Raw genomic sequence first — 14760 nt, 5'->3', positions numbered from 1 at the left:
GTTTTGTGGTTAATAAAAGAAGCGTCTTTTCCATTTCAAACATCGACCCCTTTTGATGCGAATTTCGATTCCAGTTTGCAATGGTTTTATAGCGAACGTACGTGTCATTTCAAACGCAACATTTGTACAATATAACGACTGCCGCGTAATCTTGTTGAACCGATCGTAGTTTATTTGAAGGTGTATTTTTCTGACAACGTGAACGCGGCACTAAAACTTCGAGACACGTCATAGTATAGCTACGTTCAGCTTCCTCGGGCAAAAAGAACGCGTATTTTCAACTTCGAATAGCGAGCCTTTTCTAGTAGAAACAAATCAAAACTCTTTGAAGAAAGTTTCTACAAAGAGTTTTGATTCCACTTTGAAATTCTGCTTGCATCTGTGCCATGTCTGTATTTTTAAATAAACGTTTTTCCACGAAATGCTTATTTTTTATTACTATACATCTATTCATCCATCCATCAAACGTGAGTACTGATACGTAATCGTGTTAAAGCAATCTTAGTTTATTCGAATTTGCATTTTCAAACCACAAAAAGATAACTGACTCAAGAGTGGAAAGAGGCCTAACTTTTGTTGGTCGTTGACTCAATAAACAAGTACAGTGTTGACCTGTCTAAAGAAGCGTGTCCTTGAACGCCTCTTTTACCTACCCACCCCGCACGTGTCCACGCCGTGTGCGCATGTCTCTCGAAGTTACATTTTGTTTTGATGCTGTACTTTTGAATTGTAATCACCAGTATGATAATGACTACAAAGCACTCTGTTATGATCCGTTGTTTGCAGTTTCAGTGTCCAGCTCACTGTAAAAAAAAAGAAGAAATGCAGTATGCACAAGGGGTGGTAGTAGTAAGGCATGCATGCATGCAGGCAAAAGTGGACAGTTACTTGCATACCACTCTTGTGTTGGACTGGGAGGTTGTCACACTTGAACTGGGTGGAGTACATGAATGCAATGAAGGGCATACTTCGTCCAACCTTACCGCAAATTAGCATGAAAGAAAGAAAACCCAAAGGGCGGTGCATAAGCGAACAAATTAATAGTGACGTATTCATCAAATAGGCAGTTGGTCAAACAGGGGAGTAGTCGACATTTTGCATAAGGTCGTTGTTCGTATTTACACAAAGCAAGTCAGCCACGTTCCTCCAAAGTCACATGACGATGACGCCTTCATGCAGCACGCTCTCCTTTGTCAATGCATTCGACTGCGAAAAATCAATTATTCGTTCTTCTCTACCACGATGCGCGTACATGGGGAGTGATTTATGGTTGACATTTGATTTGCCTGCATTGTCCGTTTGATTGTTCTGTGTCATTATAAAGAAGCCTTTGAGGAGAATAAACATAGCCAATGGTGGATAATCAATATTCACTCAAGGCTGCTGGCACGCTTCGACTCCAGTTTGTTCCTTCTACCGCTAAGGCCTCCCGAGGCCCCCGGATAGTAAACAGGTCGCCGTGCGACTCAATGGCGGAGCGCTCCGCTCTTTGTGTGTAACCGCTCGGGGGACACATAAAGCTCGGTGCCATTGTCCGTCGCGCCGCGCCTTTCTGCCGCCGTAATCGCCAGTGAAAACACAAGTCAGCAGCTGGTCAGCAAGTCACAGTTGAAAGCCGCTAAATGGCACATTTGCCCTGTAAGCAGGACCGGTTCGATTGTTACGTACATGTGCCGCCCCCCAACCCCTACCCCACGGTGAGTTCATAAAGCATTGATGATGGGTCGCCGCTTAGCGACAAAATCTCAAGGCCTGCTGGTAGCATTGAAGGGATCCTTGATCATCATCATTTAAGTCATAGGACGTAAAAGCGGTGTCAGAACTAAAATAATTAAAGGCACTGTTGGGATTTTGGGTGGTCCTCACTCAACTATGTGAACCCCCTTGAGGTAATTATTGCGGTCTGTCCTGCTAAATATATCACAAAACAAGTCACACCCTGCTGACGAGCAGCGTTGTGATTGGCCCAGCGTTTTGCATCGCTCGCTTTCTGATGAAAAGGCATGTGACCTGTCGTTGTTGCCGTGGCAGCGCGGCGATACGGCAGCGACTTGCTCAGTCTTGCTGAGCTTGTTTCAACCTGCGCGGCCTTTTAAGCAACACAGAGAAGACGGAGTTGCTGTGTATAGTAGCTTGAAAGTTGCTGGCAGAAGAAGTTTGGTGGCAGGGTGTGTCGTCCCTGACACAAGCTGATAGGAGTTCAGGTACCCACCCACTCACAAACAGATGCAAATGAGCACACAAACGACCTGACGTGACTTCACCACAATGAATGGAGTAGTGTAGGTACCACCATTATTAAGTTTAAATGTATCACCATAATCACTGCTAATCACCATTATTACCACAAGGCTGATCATGGAGAATGTAAGAGTCCAGCGATTCTTAGCGGCTATGTTTACATGGAGATTTTTATTCGGTTTAAAAGCATAATCGGAATAAAAATACTTCATACGAACACCCTATTCAGAATATTTCCCCCAGATCGAGACCATTCTAGTCAAGAATTTATTCTGAATGAGTGGACTGCTTTATGTCCATTGATAATCCGATCAGTGTGCATTACATTTTAATCCGGACTCTGATTGGATCAAAGAAATGTTGTCCACAAATGTAGCCAGCGCAGTAAGGTTTTTTTTTCTCGAACAGTATCTTAGAGATTGATTCAAGGGGGGTTTCATAAACATTCCCCCCTAGCCCCTGCCCCCAGGCATGCAGTGAGCTTTGCACGCCACTGAATGCAGCACTTTGAGGCGTGGCTCAATGGGGGGGCTAAACGTTTAACTCCGCCTTTTTTCTTTTTTAAGGAACTGATTTCCCAATTTAATGATAAGTCACAAGACTTTAAATAATCGAAAATGAAACTTTACACTCACTCAGTCGGGGCGGAACCTACGTAATCGTCTTGGCGGAAGTGGTTTAAACTGCCATGTTCATTTTGGGCGAACACCACGCGGAAACTCGTGCAGCGTGTTCATGATGTTTACGCTAATTAAACAGAATCATCCAAGTTTACAGCTCCTTTTCTGTCTCGGTCAAGACCGTTGAAAGACGCTTTTCACAGACTGCAATGATATTGCTCCACATCGTTTTACTCCACGTGTTGTCCGAGTCTGTTTATTTCTGCGCATGCGTAAAACGTACTAAATTCACTTCCGCCTACACGGGCGAGAAGCAAGCCATTAAATGTATTCAAACACTTTCAAATGAGTTGCGGACTCTATAATAGGTTAGGCTTTCGATAGTACAAGAATAAATTGCTCAACAATGGCTCCTCTATTTTCTTGCCTGAAATATGTGCGTGGGATGCTATTTTTTGTGACAAGCAACGACGCTTGCTTTCGCTTTAAAAGGGCGCAATTGCGCCTTCTCGCCTATAGATGGCAATGTTTCCCACTCTTACGCATGAGTGAAGCCTATGCCTTTTACCATTTACAGTTGGAAAAAATTGAATTAAACCTTCTCCCATTGCCACAAAACAAGACATGAGGCAGTTTGAAGTGAAGTTCTAGTCTTTATATACATGATATAGTAAGTCACCGGTTACAATACACATGTATTAGTTATTTACTGTATATACTAGAGGAACACACATCATACACGTACATATTAATTCTATTGAATACTTGCTCTCAATTTAAACGGCACATGTTCACGGGGGTTTGTTTTGTCCATGGACAAACCCCCCGGGGAACATCATTTTGTCCCCACGGCATTATTGCTTAGAGAAAGAAGAAGAAGAAAAAAAAAACTTTTCTGTGTTCCGAGACACAAAGCACATTTCTGAAAGGCGAGCCAAATGATCAACTGATGATGACAACTAGAGTGGGCTAACTCTGATTATGAATGAATAAAGCAAAGGCAAATCTTCCGATTAGTTGAAATCAAGGTTCAACTTCTGACAAAAAGCAGCCTATTGTTGCACTCAGTACTTATGAGTGCTTCATCAGTGCAACTCTGGGTCACCTCTTGCAGAAACATCCAAAAACGGGATAAATGACAAAATTGATTTCATGTGCATTTAGTTTAACAGTGTTCATTTTTATCACTATGAAAGGGTAAAGATGAAACCTTTTTTGACAGCACAATGTTATCTAAGCAGCATTCATTTCATAACACGAACCTTCCTGTACTAGCAATTCATTAGTAGAATTCAAAAGGAGTTATTATTGCAAGTAGTGTGCTTTCAAAATAAAACAGTTTGCAACAAAGTGGAGGGCGACTGGCAAAATGCGGTTTAAGGCGGATAAAATAAAGTTGCAGCTACGCCGATCGCAATGATTGAACAACTATTGGTGGTCAGGTTTACAATATGTAGCAGCAGGAAACAGTGACAGCCTTTAAACACAGCAAGCCGGGAGAAGTGGGTGTCGAGTGTCACAAAAATACAGGCATCGCCAAATACCCCCATTTTTTTACCGACTCTGAAAGCGGAAAAGTTGCCCCCAGGTCTCCGTTCTGTGTCGGTACCGTTTATACACTTCAGCGACACAAACAAAAGGCAGAAAAGTTTTTATGGGGAGTGACAAACAAGCTACGCACGCACGTCACAGAATGTGCAAATTTTATGGGTCACTTCATCAAGCAGATGGGAGCAAAGTTGTTTTGATCGCCGCAACGATACGAAAGCGAGTGACCATTTGAAAAAGAAAAAAACTACCAATATAAAATCCGGCATCCTTCATTAAGCACACTAAATGCGTAATGGGAATTAATGGAATACCATTTAATTACATTAGGCCAGTTAGTGGTTATTTAGCATAAGGTTGTGAAATATCCAGAAGGTCTATTAGCAGGATTACATGTGGCTTGTCATTTCATTGATGGATTCAAGTGACGCTATGGATTACGCGGTAATTGACATTAGCATCGCAGAGGTGATTAATACTGTAGTTTTATTTACAGACAACAACAACAACAACAAAAACTGCTCTGTTCGCTATCTTAGGATCATCAGTAACAAAAAATGTGCAAACAATGGTAAAAGGATGAGCTCAAGTGTCACTTAATATGCGTATATGTAAGAAGCAAGAAGATTAGAAAACTGGACAGTGAAAATCAGCTTGATGTTGGAAACCAAAATAATACACTTGGTCTTTTTTTAAATTCTTCTATGTCTATATTCTGAGCTGGCCAACTAACTGGTTTCCAATCTTTATTCTAGTTTAAGACATGGTCTTTTTGGAAACTCGGCTGATATGCTAATGGCTATCGAGCTACCCAATTGGTTAGCTGGCTACTTGGTTTTCAGAAACCAAATAAACGATGCTGATGATCCAGACTGTATTAGTACGTTTTGGGCTAAGGTGGCTTTGACAGAAGGCACGTGTTCTGTAGCTTTTCAAGTCTCCACGCTGTGTTCCGCTGACAATAATTGCATCCGCAGACATCGACGGAACACATCCCCAAATCACCCTTTGTCCTCTCCCAAAGGCCCATTAACGCCGGGCCTAAATCCACATTGGGGGAAGCATGATACAACATCTAATCAGGTAAGTAACTACTACTAATCTTCTGTAATCCACCATTTAAACGCTTTTATCTGTGGACGAGCCGTGGGCGGATAACGGGCCGGGTCAACGGCAGAAGGAGAGAGGGGTCAGTGGTATCGGTGTCAAAAACCCTGAAAGGAACCAACCGTCCACCTGACCAATGAAAAGCATGCGTCGGCGATGCAACTTTTCGCCAAATGTGGAAAAGTTGGAAATGAGCAAAAACCATCAGTGTGTGTGGAAGCTTTGTAGCTTCACGATGATGCGGTGGTATACTTTGGAGCGAAGCTTGTGTTTGGTGGGCTGGCTAACACTGACTACGTTTCGTTTGCTTTTTTGTTTGTTTGTTTGTTTGTTTGGGACAGACACCACCAGTCAATTGTCACGTTTACGAACGCAGGAGCCACAACTATCTAAACTAGGCGAAAAGAAACGTGTCAGATGGGAGGAGGATAAACGGGAGGGAGGGAGGTGCTTCCGTGTTGGGGCGGCGGATCCCGTCAGATGGTGGCGTCGCGGGAAAGTCGGGGCACGGCCGCGCCGGGCCTCCGGATGGCGTGGAGGGGTGAAGAAGCGGGCGGCTCGGCGAATCCACGGCGACACCTGAGGTGGCGTCTCGGCCCGGGCACCCGGGCGAACAGCCAGGTGGTCCGGGGCCCCAGCGGGTCCGTGAAAGAGAGGCGGGATCTGCGCCTCAGCGGGCGCTTCTCTAGGAAGTGCGAGCCCCGCAGGATAGGCATGCGGCCCCCCAGCGCGGGCACCCCGAGGCTGAGGCTGGTTCTGTCCGTGAAGGAGTCGGTCCGATCTTCGTAGGCGAGGTCGGCGGGCGCCGAGCACTGCTGCAGGGGCCATCCGCCGCGGCTTTTGCCGCCGTTGTCCGCCGCGCTGCCCCCCTCGCCGCCTCGCTCCGCCCTTCCCGCGTCCTCCTCTTCCTCCTCCTCCCCCTCCTCTCCGGGTTCCTCCTTGGCATCGGCCACGGGCTCCTCTTCCACCTCGGCGGCGCCCTCGTCGTCCTCCTCCTCTGTGCTGGCGGGTGGCGGCGGGGTGCGCGGGTCCCGCAGGAAGACGGCAACGACGGTGATGTTGTCGCTGGAGCCGGCGTCGCGGGCCGAGGCCACCAGCTTGTGCGCCACCATGGCCGTGTCTCCGGCGTTCTCCTGGAGGTGATCGCTCACCACCCGCACCGCCTCGTCCGGACTCACCGTGTCCCAGAAGCCGTCACAGGCCAGGAGGAGGTAGTCCTCCGAACCGTCTAGCGGGAAGGCGGCGTGGTCGGCGTCGCCGCAGATGTAGGGCTTGTGCTCCGAGTCGCCTGGGGAAAAATTGCCGGTGAGCCTTTCAAACCTCATCAGACTCTCGGTGCCGGACCGTCAAATTACCGATGGCTCTGGATACCGACAGACTGCCGTTAACCCTCCACGTCCCGAACCAGATCACGCAGCCTCCCAGAGCTTCGATCCTTTGCTTCTCATCCTGCGGACGTTTGAAAAAAACAAAGTCAAATGTGGTTTTGGTTCCACACTTTTCTCATTTGGAACGTCTGCCTGACCTCTCTGTCTGGCTTGTGCGGTTTCATCAGCTCCACCACTTCTCCCCGACGGACCAGAATAACTTGAGAGTCTCCCAGCCAGGCCACGTGCAACGTCTGGCCGCGCAGGAAGGTCACCACGCCCGTGGTGCCGCAGCGCAGGTTCTGCCGGAGGGAGAGCACGGCTTGGAGCTCACCCGCCGCTTTTCAAGGAGAGAGGACAAAAATGTGCCGTCGTTACCTCCCGCGAGGCTTTCCTGACAAAGTGCTCGTCTGTGATTTTGAAGGCGCGGCGCAGAGCCTCGCCGGGGTCTTGGCTTAGCGAGTCCTGGCGAGCCAGGTTGACGTGGAGGTGGTTGGCGGCGTAAATGGCGGCGTCCACGCCTCCGTGTCCGTCAAACACGGCAAAGAACGCCTGTTCTTCTTGATCCTAGAGATACAAAACACATTGTTAGGGGGAACTGGGGACTTTTGGATGGAAACGACGGAAGGCTCCTAAAGACCTTGAAATGAAGGACTTAAACAAACCTGAATGTTGAAAAGCGTGTTGAAGTCGGGGATGATGATATGCTTGTCCTCCATCTTGCGCCTCATGTTCTTGATGGCGTGGATGGACGTCTCATAGTAGGGCTGCGGGCGGCGGCGGTAGGGCACCTCCTTGGTCCACGCGTTGCACGTCTCAAAGAGGCGGTTGAAGATGAGCCGCGCCAACTTGACCGCCTCGATCTCTGGCGTGCCATCAAACGGACACATGAGTCAAGCATGTCAACAATCGACAGCCTTTGCTCATCTTCGTGTTTTAGGAAATGGTCCGAAACATCAGAAAGGAGACTGTGACAAATCGTGTGCATCCCACTTCCAATTTAGGAAAGTCCCCGTTTCCACTGCAAGTAAGTGACACACTTGTCGCTGTCTAAACCCCAGCGGGAGCTGTTTTACTTTTTCCGAGAGGCAGAGTACAGAAGTTGGAAGTTAAGCGAGAGAGAGAGGTCAATTGATTCACTAAAATCCTCAAGTGAAGACTGAAAACATGCCACAAGGTGGCAGCAAAGCACTACTACCGGTGTCCCTCAGAGCTCAATCCTAGAGCCCTTCTCGTTACGTGACAACGGCAGAGTCAGACTCACGTGGTAAGGGTCCGACTCCATCTTCCATGCTCTTGATGAGGTGGTGGATAGTGAGGTCGCTCTGCAGGATGCTGTCCGACGTGGCCCTGGCCAAAGCTGCCCCCAGTGAGCATGGACAGTTACTGTGGATTTGAACAAGAGCGCACAGTTAGCGTCTTCTGAGTTGATTTGGGGAAGTGGAGCGTGGAATATGTGAGGCTGCTGCTTTGAATGCAAACATGCTCGTTTAATGACAACAAGAAAGGCCTGTAATACTTGTTTGCGTCAGAAATCAACCCGGGTCGGCCGGTCGATTGCAAAACCGTACAAGCCTCATTGAGGGAAGTCACGATCAAGTATGGAGGGGGTCTTTCTTTCCATTCATAGATCGCCTCAGAGGGGGCGGATGCTGAGGAGAGGAGATCCGATTGGCCCGGGTGGTCCCGCAGGAGACGAAGGCGGCGCGCCAATGAGAGCTCGCCGGCGCTCGTGCATCACGCTCAAGTCATGTGGCGCGTAGGAGGATTAAAAGAAGCGGCTTAATCGCACCAGCCCCGGAGCGCACAACAAAAAGTCAGACGCGCATCACTATGTGCGAAGAAAGGCTAGCAGCGTTAGCACATTTACCAACGTGACCTTTTATTCGGTCCAAAATGTGTCAAAATGTATGCTTGGATCATATTTTATTAAAATGTTTTTGACCGGTTGTTGGATTATTTTTTTTCCAGGTAGAATTCTTCATAGGGCTGCATGAAATGTCCTTATCTATGTGCTTGTTACTAACCTCGTCTTTCCCTGACTGATTCAACTTCCAGCTCTCCCAGCATGCTTTGCGCAGGAGGCTGCCGGTATGTGTTCGCCGATGACTCATGCATGCGGCGGTCATGTTTTTTTTTTTTTTTCCTTTCTTGCTTTTACCCTGCGACGGAGCATCAAGGTTGTTGCCACGGCAACAGAGCCAACTGACAGTCCACCACGTCGGCCGTTATTTTTTCTTCTTCTTCGTACCGAAGCCAAGAAACGGAGGCGAGAGCGTCGTTTTCCTGCTCCCGCTCTCACCGATCAATCAAAATGCAATCTTTTGAAAACAAAACCATTGGTGCGTGTGCAACAGACGCCGGGTTGAGAAAACGCGCTATTCTCAAGAGCACGGGATTACATAATACGCAGAGGGTCCGTTCGTCTTTTGCTACAGCGACTCCTTTAAGGCTGTTAGTCGACGTAAATGAATTCATTTGTACGCAGGCAGGCAGGCCACGTGCTGCTTTGGCATCTCGCATGAGATGCCACAACATTAGGTACACCAGTGTGGTAAATCTGTAAAAAAAACAACAACATAATTTTATACTCATTTATGCAGTGTGTTGACTGATATTGAAAAGTTTCAAGCAACCTTTTCCAAAGCAGCCACAAGTACGCATAATTAGCATGATGGCCATGTTCCATTGTGAAGTTGTTTTTGTCAGCTTTAATAACCTCGACATCCATCCAAGAGAGCAAAAAAAAATAAAGTCCATTTTAAGCGTGAGCAGAAGCTGTGGCATGAAAGTGACTCATTTATCATTGATGCTAGCTTGCGCTATTTCGTGATGTAAGCCGTTGCGAGCATCGAGAGGCACGCGAGCCACCCGCCTATTTCTTGAGAAAGATAAGTCATTAGAAAAGCAAAAGCAAAAACAAGACGACGAAACGTATATGAAAGTTTAGGAACCCCGGCCGGCTCGGCGCAAGTGGAAGCGCGTTACGTAAGCCTCGCGGCACTTGGGTCGAGTGGCGGGCCCAGAATAGCTCCCTGTCCAAATTGGCGCTTTTGTAGAGCTCCCCAGAAGGTATCAATCATTTGGCCTTTTCCTTGCTGCTTTACGGCCCACGGAGGCCGCAAATATGTTCAGCTGCTGTGCTGGCTCGACTTTTCAAATGTCTTTTACCTTCCAGCTGTGAAATATTTGACTTTAAGCAAGGTTTAGCCTGGGTTGTTAGCGGAAGTGATATATTTTTTTTTCTTCCTCCCCCAACCGCCGTTGAGCCACTTCAAGGGCAATCCTGGAGGATTTCCAGTTTGTCTCGAGGACAAGCCGAAGCTGCTTTGCATTCATGTCACCCGCCGCCGTCCACGTCGACCATGACTCATCATTTGAAATACGACCGTCGTGAGCAAGCTGGCTCTTAAACGCGCAAAGAAAGGAGGACGCTGCAGACTTTTTTTTTTTTTTTTTGAAGGTCACCGTGTTGCCGAAAATGGGGCCAACTCTCCAGAGTTGGAATTAATGAAGGCGCCGCCTTTAGAAACGCCGTGCGAAAAGACCGGTCGGTCTTCATTTCACCGCGTTTACTACGATCTGTTTCGGTCGATTAACATATAAAACATGTTGAACAAGTTGAATGTCAATAGAAGACAGATTTGATAGATACATTGATTCGATCGATTATAGGCAGAAAAATGAAATTTGACTTTGCTCGACTTCACGGTTTAGTAGCTAACTACCGTTTCCGTTTTAAATGAGGCCTTGCCAACAAGTTAGGACAGGACCATCCTAAATTCCCCGCGAGTGACTCAACAGTCAACGACGAGCGGCAGACATCTTGCCTTGCGCAATAACATTCACCAATAATATCCATCCCTAATAATAGCCAAGGATGAAAATCACGCAAAAGTCCCGAGAGTGTTCCAGGAAGTACAGTCGTAGCACCTACGGCCGCCCTCGGCGCTAATCCCAACGAGACGCTCTGATTAAGGGATTACGCCCGCTACTAATTGCAAAAGGATGACCTGGGACAGCCCGTCGCCACTAGCCAGCCAGCGCCACAACAGCCAGAAGGGGAAAGGACGGGAATAGCCTCCAACAGACGGCGGACATCCAAAAGCGCCGTGCTCAAACTTTCAAATTGGGACCCGAGCCGGTCTTCATTTTCATTCTTGTGATACTCGGTGTCTGAAATCCTTTGCCAGAAAAGTACGGGGTGGCTTCAGTTTTGTTGTTGTTTGCTCCAGAAAGGCCCAAAGAAGCCTGGCATGAAATTTTCCAGCCTCTTAGCGCTCTGATTAAATATTGGAAAGCCAGCAGACAGACAGATGGCGGGGGGGGAGGGGGGGTACCTTTTGCAAAGTCCTCACATTCTGTTTGTCGTTGGCTTACACATGGAAACTCGTTGCTGGTTTATACGCAGACCAGTGAAAGCAACACTTCTTTTTTTCTGTGCCATATCGCTCAGCTCTGGCATGGAACTAGTTCATCTTGAAAGGAGGTCAGTCCATCGCCACGCACGTGGGCCGCTCCCGTTTGTCATCAAAATCACCTTTGCTGCTCAAATGGCGCACCGTTCTGGAACATTGCCGTGGCGATGTGACATTTGGCGCGAAGGATCACGTCCCACGAGCCGGTCGCTAATGGATGGCCGCGCAAATGAAAAAGCTCGTCGGGGCTTAAAAAGGATGCTTCCGATCAGACGATGTCCCGCTTTTGCCTCTGAACAGCCATCGACGGGCTAACAAGTAGCAACTATGTAAACGACAAATGCAAACATATATTCTTTATCCTCTGCAAAAAAAAAAAAAAAGGTGAATATCACTGCAGTTTACTGAGTCACTTGCACATCAAATATCATCTGTAGCATTAATACACACGGTGCCACCTATTTGGCGGCGCTGTGGAAAAACGGTTGTCATGACGCCACGGCAGAACTGTCGGCATTCATTAGCGAGGCGGCACTTTTCACACTCACTGTAGACTTAAATACGTGTGTGTGTGTTTTGCAAGGGAACACTGGAGGAAGCCGGATCAACCCCCTGCGTCTTAACAGCTGTGGGAGTCGCACAAGAGAAGATCTCCGCTCTATTATCTTCTGCTTGTGTGTGTGTGTGAGAGTGTGTGTGTCTTCACATCTTTGCATTTTATCCTTTTTTTATAGCTAGACACCCGCGAGGACATTTTGGCTCATTAGACGCGTGCTTCCGTAACATTTATGGACTACGGGCACATCTCACTTAAAATGGATTGTCTGACATCATACATTATTAGCATTAAGCTAGTGGGCTTTTGCTAGGAAGATTTGGGGCGTTTCAAGTTTTCAATTGTTCCGATTAGTCAATGAGCAATTCCATTTTGTCCATTTAGTCAACGTCAATTGGGCTTTTGCCTCGAATTTGGAGATGTGTCGTGAGCCCTTTCAGTGTTCTCGAGCTAATTGTCCTGGGTGAGCAATTCCAAAGTTGAGGTTAAAAAACACGTCCATTAACCGGCCTCCGCATCCGTTGAGGCGTTGGACTCTCTTCTCGCGCAACTATTATTAGCTGTTCAGCCCAGAGACAATCTCATGACACGTCGGATGAATCAGCAGACCCGCTGGTAGACGTCCACGTAGTGGGCCGACGCGCTCGCGAGTCTGCTTGGGCGGCTGCCGACGGTCGTGCCAAAAACGTTTTCGCGCGCGAGGCTGAAGACGCCTGCGCGAGTCGCTAGGAAAGACAATCACGCGCGTAGCAAAGGGAAATGACTGGGAAGGCAATATTTGATACGAGCCCAAATAAAAAGCAGAAGCTCAAGCTAGTAATAAGCAAAGCTGTGCGAAAAGTAGCCAAACAAACATCGAGCGGACAGACAAGTGCTTAAACGTTTAGGCAAAGTCCAATTCGGGGGGAGTGCAATGATATTTGACCTGCAAATGTGTTGAAAACAACTTGTGATGCAAGAGCGCAGGAAGAGGAAATCTAGGCTGTCGTCACCCTGGCGGAGGAAGCAAAGGGGGCGGAGCCCCGACACAATAACAACGTGCAGGAAGGAAAGGGCCCGCCCGCCCGCCTTGAGTGCCGCACAATGTCGAAGCCAAACGCGAACGTGACGGCCTCCACTGGAAAAGGGAAGCAGTAGCAGATTGCGAGATGGTAGAGGAATGGAAAGTTGAGTTTGCGGTTAGCTTTATAGCGCACAGTCAAGTTCCGTGCTCAGGTGTTCAAATCAGCAGTCAAGGCTTGACTTAGGAGAAGAAACAAACTGAGGATGACCTCAAACAGCCGGCCGGAACAGGATGCATCCAATTTACTCCGACGCGCTCAAAAACACCCGAGACTGTCAAAACCCAAAGCACGTAAGAGACAATTTGCCGCATCCGAGTCTGAGCGACTGCGGCGGTGTTACTTCTCTCAACTCACCAAACTGCCAAGCATTCTCACAACACCCTTGGGTGTCACTCCACGATTCAAAAACGATTCAAGTTCACCTTCGGTTAGTTTTAGTGAGTAGGATCTCACCAAAAACTTAGCTGGGATCTCAGGTACAACTCGAACATGCAATAGAAAAATCAATGGCTGATACATGTTGCAAAACATCTCCCTCATCCCCCGCGGGTTTCATTATTGACCCTTGACACAAATGCTCTTCAACACCACTGGAGCACCTCAGAGCACCTCCACACGCCCACGGAGTGTTTAAAAAAAAAACACACACTCCTTTCCAGACACGAGTGCGGCGCGGGTGCCCTAGATGAGTGCTTGCCAGTACACTTCTTTCCGCACCTATTTTGGATTCAAAACCAGGCCAGCATCTCATTTTCACACTCTTTTTTTTTTTTTTTGCCATTTCTACTAAGTCTGTACACGGCCACACGCACACACACATTCACACAATCCATTTCCAACTGCAGAGTAACGACATTATGTAAGAAGTACATCATCTTCTAGAATGCATCTTTGATGCTTTTCTTCCTGTCTGGAATTTGTTAAATGGGGGCAAATAACGGTGGGGTTATTTTTAGCCTGTGAGGATGCCCCCCACACCACCCGCCTATGCAACGATGACGTCGGCCAGTTACGCAAAATCGGGGGTTCACCTCTGGATTTGGGGGACTTTTTTTTTTCCGCAAGTGGCCCTGCAGAACGCCTGTGAATCTAACGTGCAAGTAAAAAAATAATAAAAAATAAAAAAACAACGCAATTATGCAACTCGTTATTCCGGGGAAGGGGTCACACCCAGCCTTGTCGTTTATGCTCCTCACCCCCGCAAAAATAAATAGCAGCAACATGCACATTTCACGGAAAGCAGAAAAGTGTTCACTTAACTATTTGTAGAGGTGCTGCAGACACAAATCGAGGCATTCCCCCTCCACCTCGTCTTCACACACCAAGTCCGTCAAGGGGCGCGAGGGCAGCGGGTCGCTGTCCTGCAGAGGAGGGCTCATTTCCCGGAGAAAGAGCTCCAAGAACCGTCGGAAGGTTTTCTCCTCTGCTGCACAGCCGGCCATCATTGCTCATTCCTGGACACGCTTGCACTTGCAGCTCCGCCCGTCGCTTCGCTTCAGTCGGCAGGGAAGACTCGCGGCGACACGCTGGCCCGAACTCGACGCTGAGGACTTTTGTTTTTCAGGGTGCGAGCTTCCGAGCTAGCTTGTCCCCGATAGCGGTGGTGGAGGGTAAACTACCGGCTTGTGGAGCGAAGAAACAAGGGAGGTACTAGCGGACTTAATTTCGCTAAGTGTCGGACTGCCCCCATTCAGTTCACCGCCGAATGGGAGGGCGCGCCGCGAGATGGGATTTCGTCGGATCGGAAGAACGTTGACGTCATTGATGACGTCGACGCGCATTACATGAACGCGCACGCACAGTACCGTTCTTGGGAAGTCCTTCTAAAACTAATATGGA

General features: G+C 48.0%; 1 protein-coding gene and 2 long non-coding RNA genes across 3 annotated transcripts; 1 reads left to right on the top strand and 2 right to left on the bottom strand.

The window, feature by feature from the left end:
• Positions 1–485: 485 nt before the first annotated feature.
• On the bottom strand, positions 486–3217 carry LOC133168143 (uncharacterized). The gene is made up of 3 exons (XR_009718155.1): positions 2877–3217; positions 897–978; positions 486–803 (listed from the first exon to the last, which is right to left on the bottom strand). It is a non-coding gene; the product is annotated as an uncharacterized LOC133168143 (long non-coding RNA).
• LOC133168142 (uncharacterized) lies at positions 1988–8826 on the top strand. The gene is made up of 3 exons (XR_009718154.1): positions 1988–2204; positions 5387–5492; positions 8514–8826. It is a non-coding gene; the product is annotated as an uncharacterized LOC133168142 (long non-coding RNA).
• ppm1e (protein phosphatase, Mg2+/Mn2+ dependent, 1E) lies at positions 3495–14682 on the bottom strand. Its single transcript, XM_061299441.1, has 7 exons — positions 14182–14682; positions 8148–8269; positions 7549–7748; positions 7262–7450; positions 7042–7185; positions 6872–6965; positions 3495–6804 (listed from the first exon to the last, which is right to left on the bottom strand). Exons 1-7 carry the CDS (start codon positions 14364–14366, stop codon positions 5993–5995), a joined length of 1746 nt encoding a protein of 581 aa, XP_061155425.1. The 5' UTR covers positions 14367–14682; the 3' UTR covers positions 3495–5992.
• Positions 14683–14760: the final 78 nt, after the last annotated feature.

Source organism: Syngnathus typhle, linkage group LG15 (assembly GCF_033458585.1).
Source record: "Syngnathus typhle isolate RoL2023-S1 ecotype Sweden linkage group LG15, RoL_Styp_1.0, whole genome shotgun sequence".
NCBI lineage: Eukaryota > Metazoa > Chordata > Actinopteri > Syngnathiformes > Syngnathidae > Syngnathus > Syngnathus typhle.
The sequence above is the reverse complement of the archived record's forward strand: the minus strand, read 5'-3'. Positions and strand labels throughout refer to the sequence as shown.

Bases quoted from the DNA above. Each gene is read 5' to 3' on its own strand.
- ppm1e (XM_061299441.1), bottom strand. From the start codon at position 14,366: ATGATGGCCGGCTGTGCAGCAGAGGAGAAAACCTTCCGACGGTTCTTG. The intron at 7,749-8,147 runs GTGAGTCTGACT...ATGGCACGCCAG, and splicing joins TGGAGTCGGACCCTTACCAC to AGATCGAGGCGGTCAAGTTG. The intron at 7,186-7,261 runs GTAACGACGGCA...TCCCTCCGGCAG, and splicing joins TCAGGAAAGCCTCGCGGGAG to AACCTGCGCTGCGGCACCAC.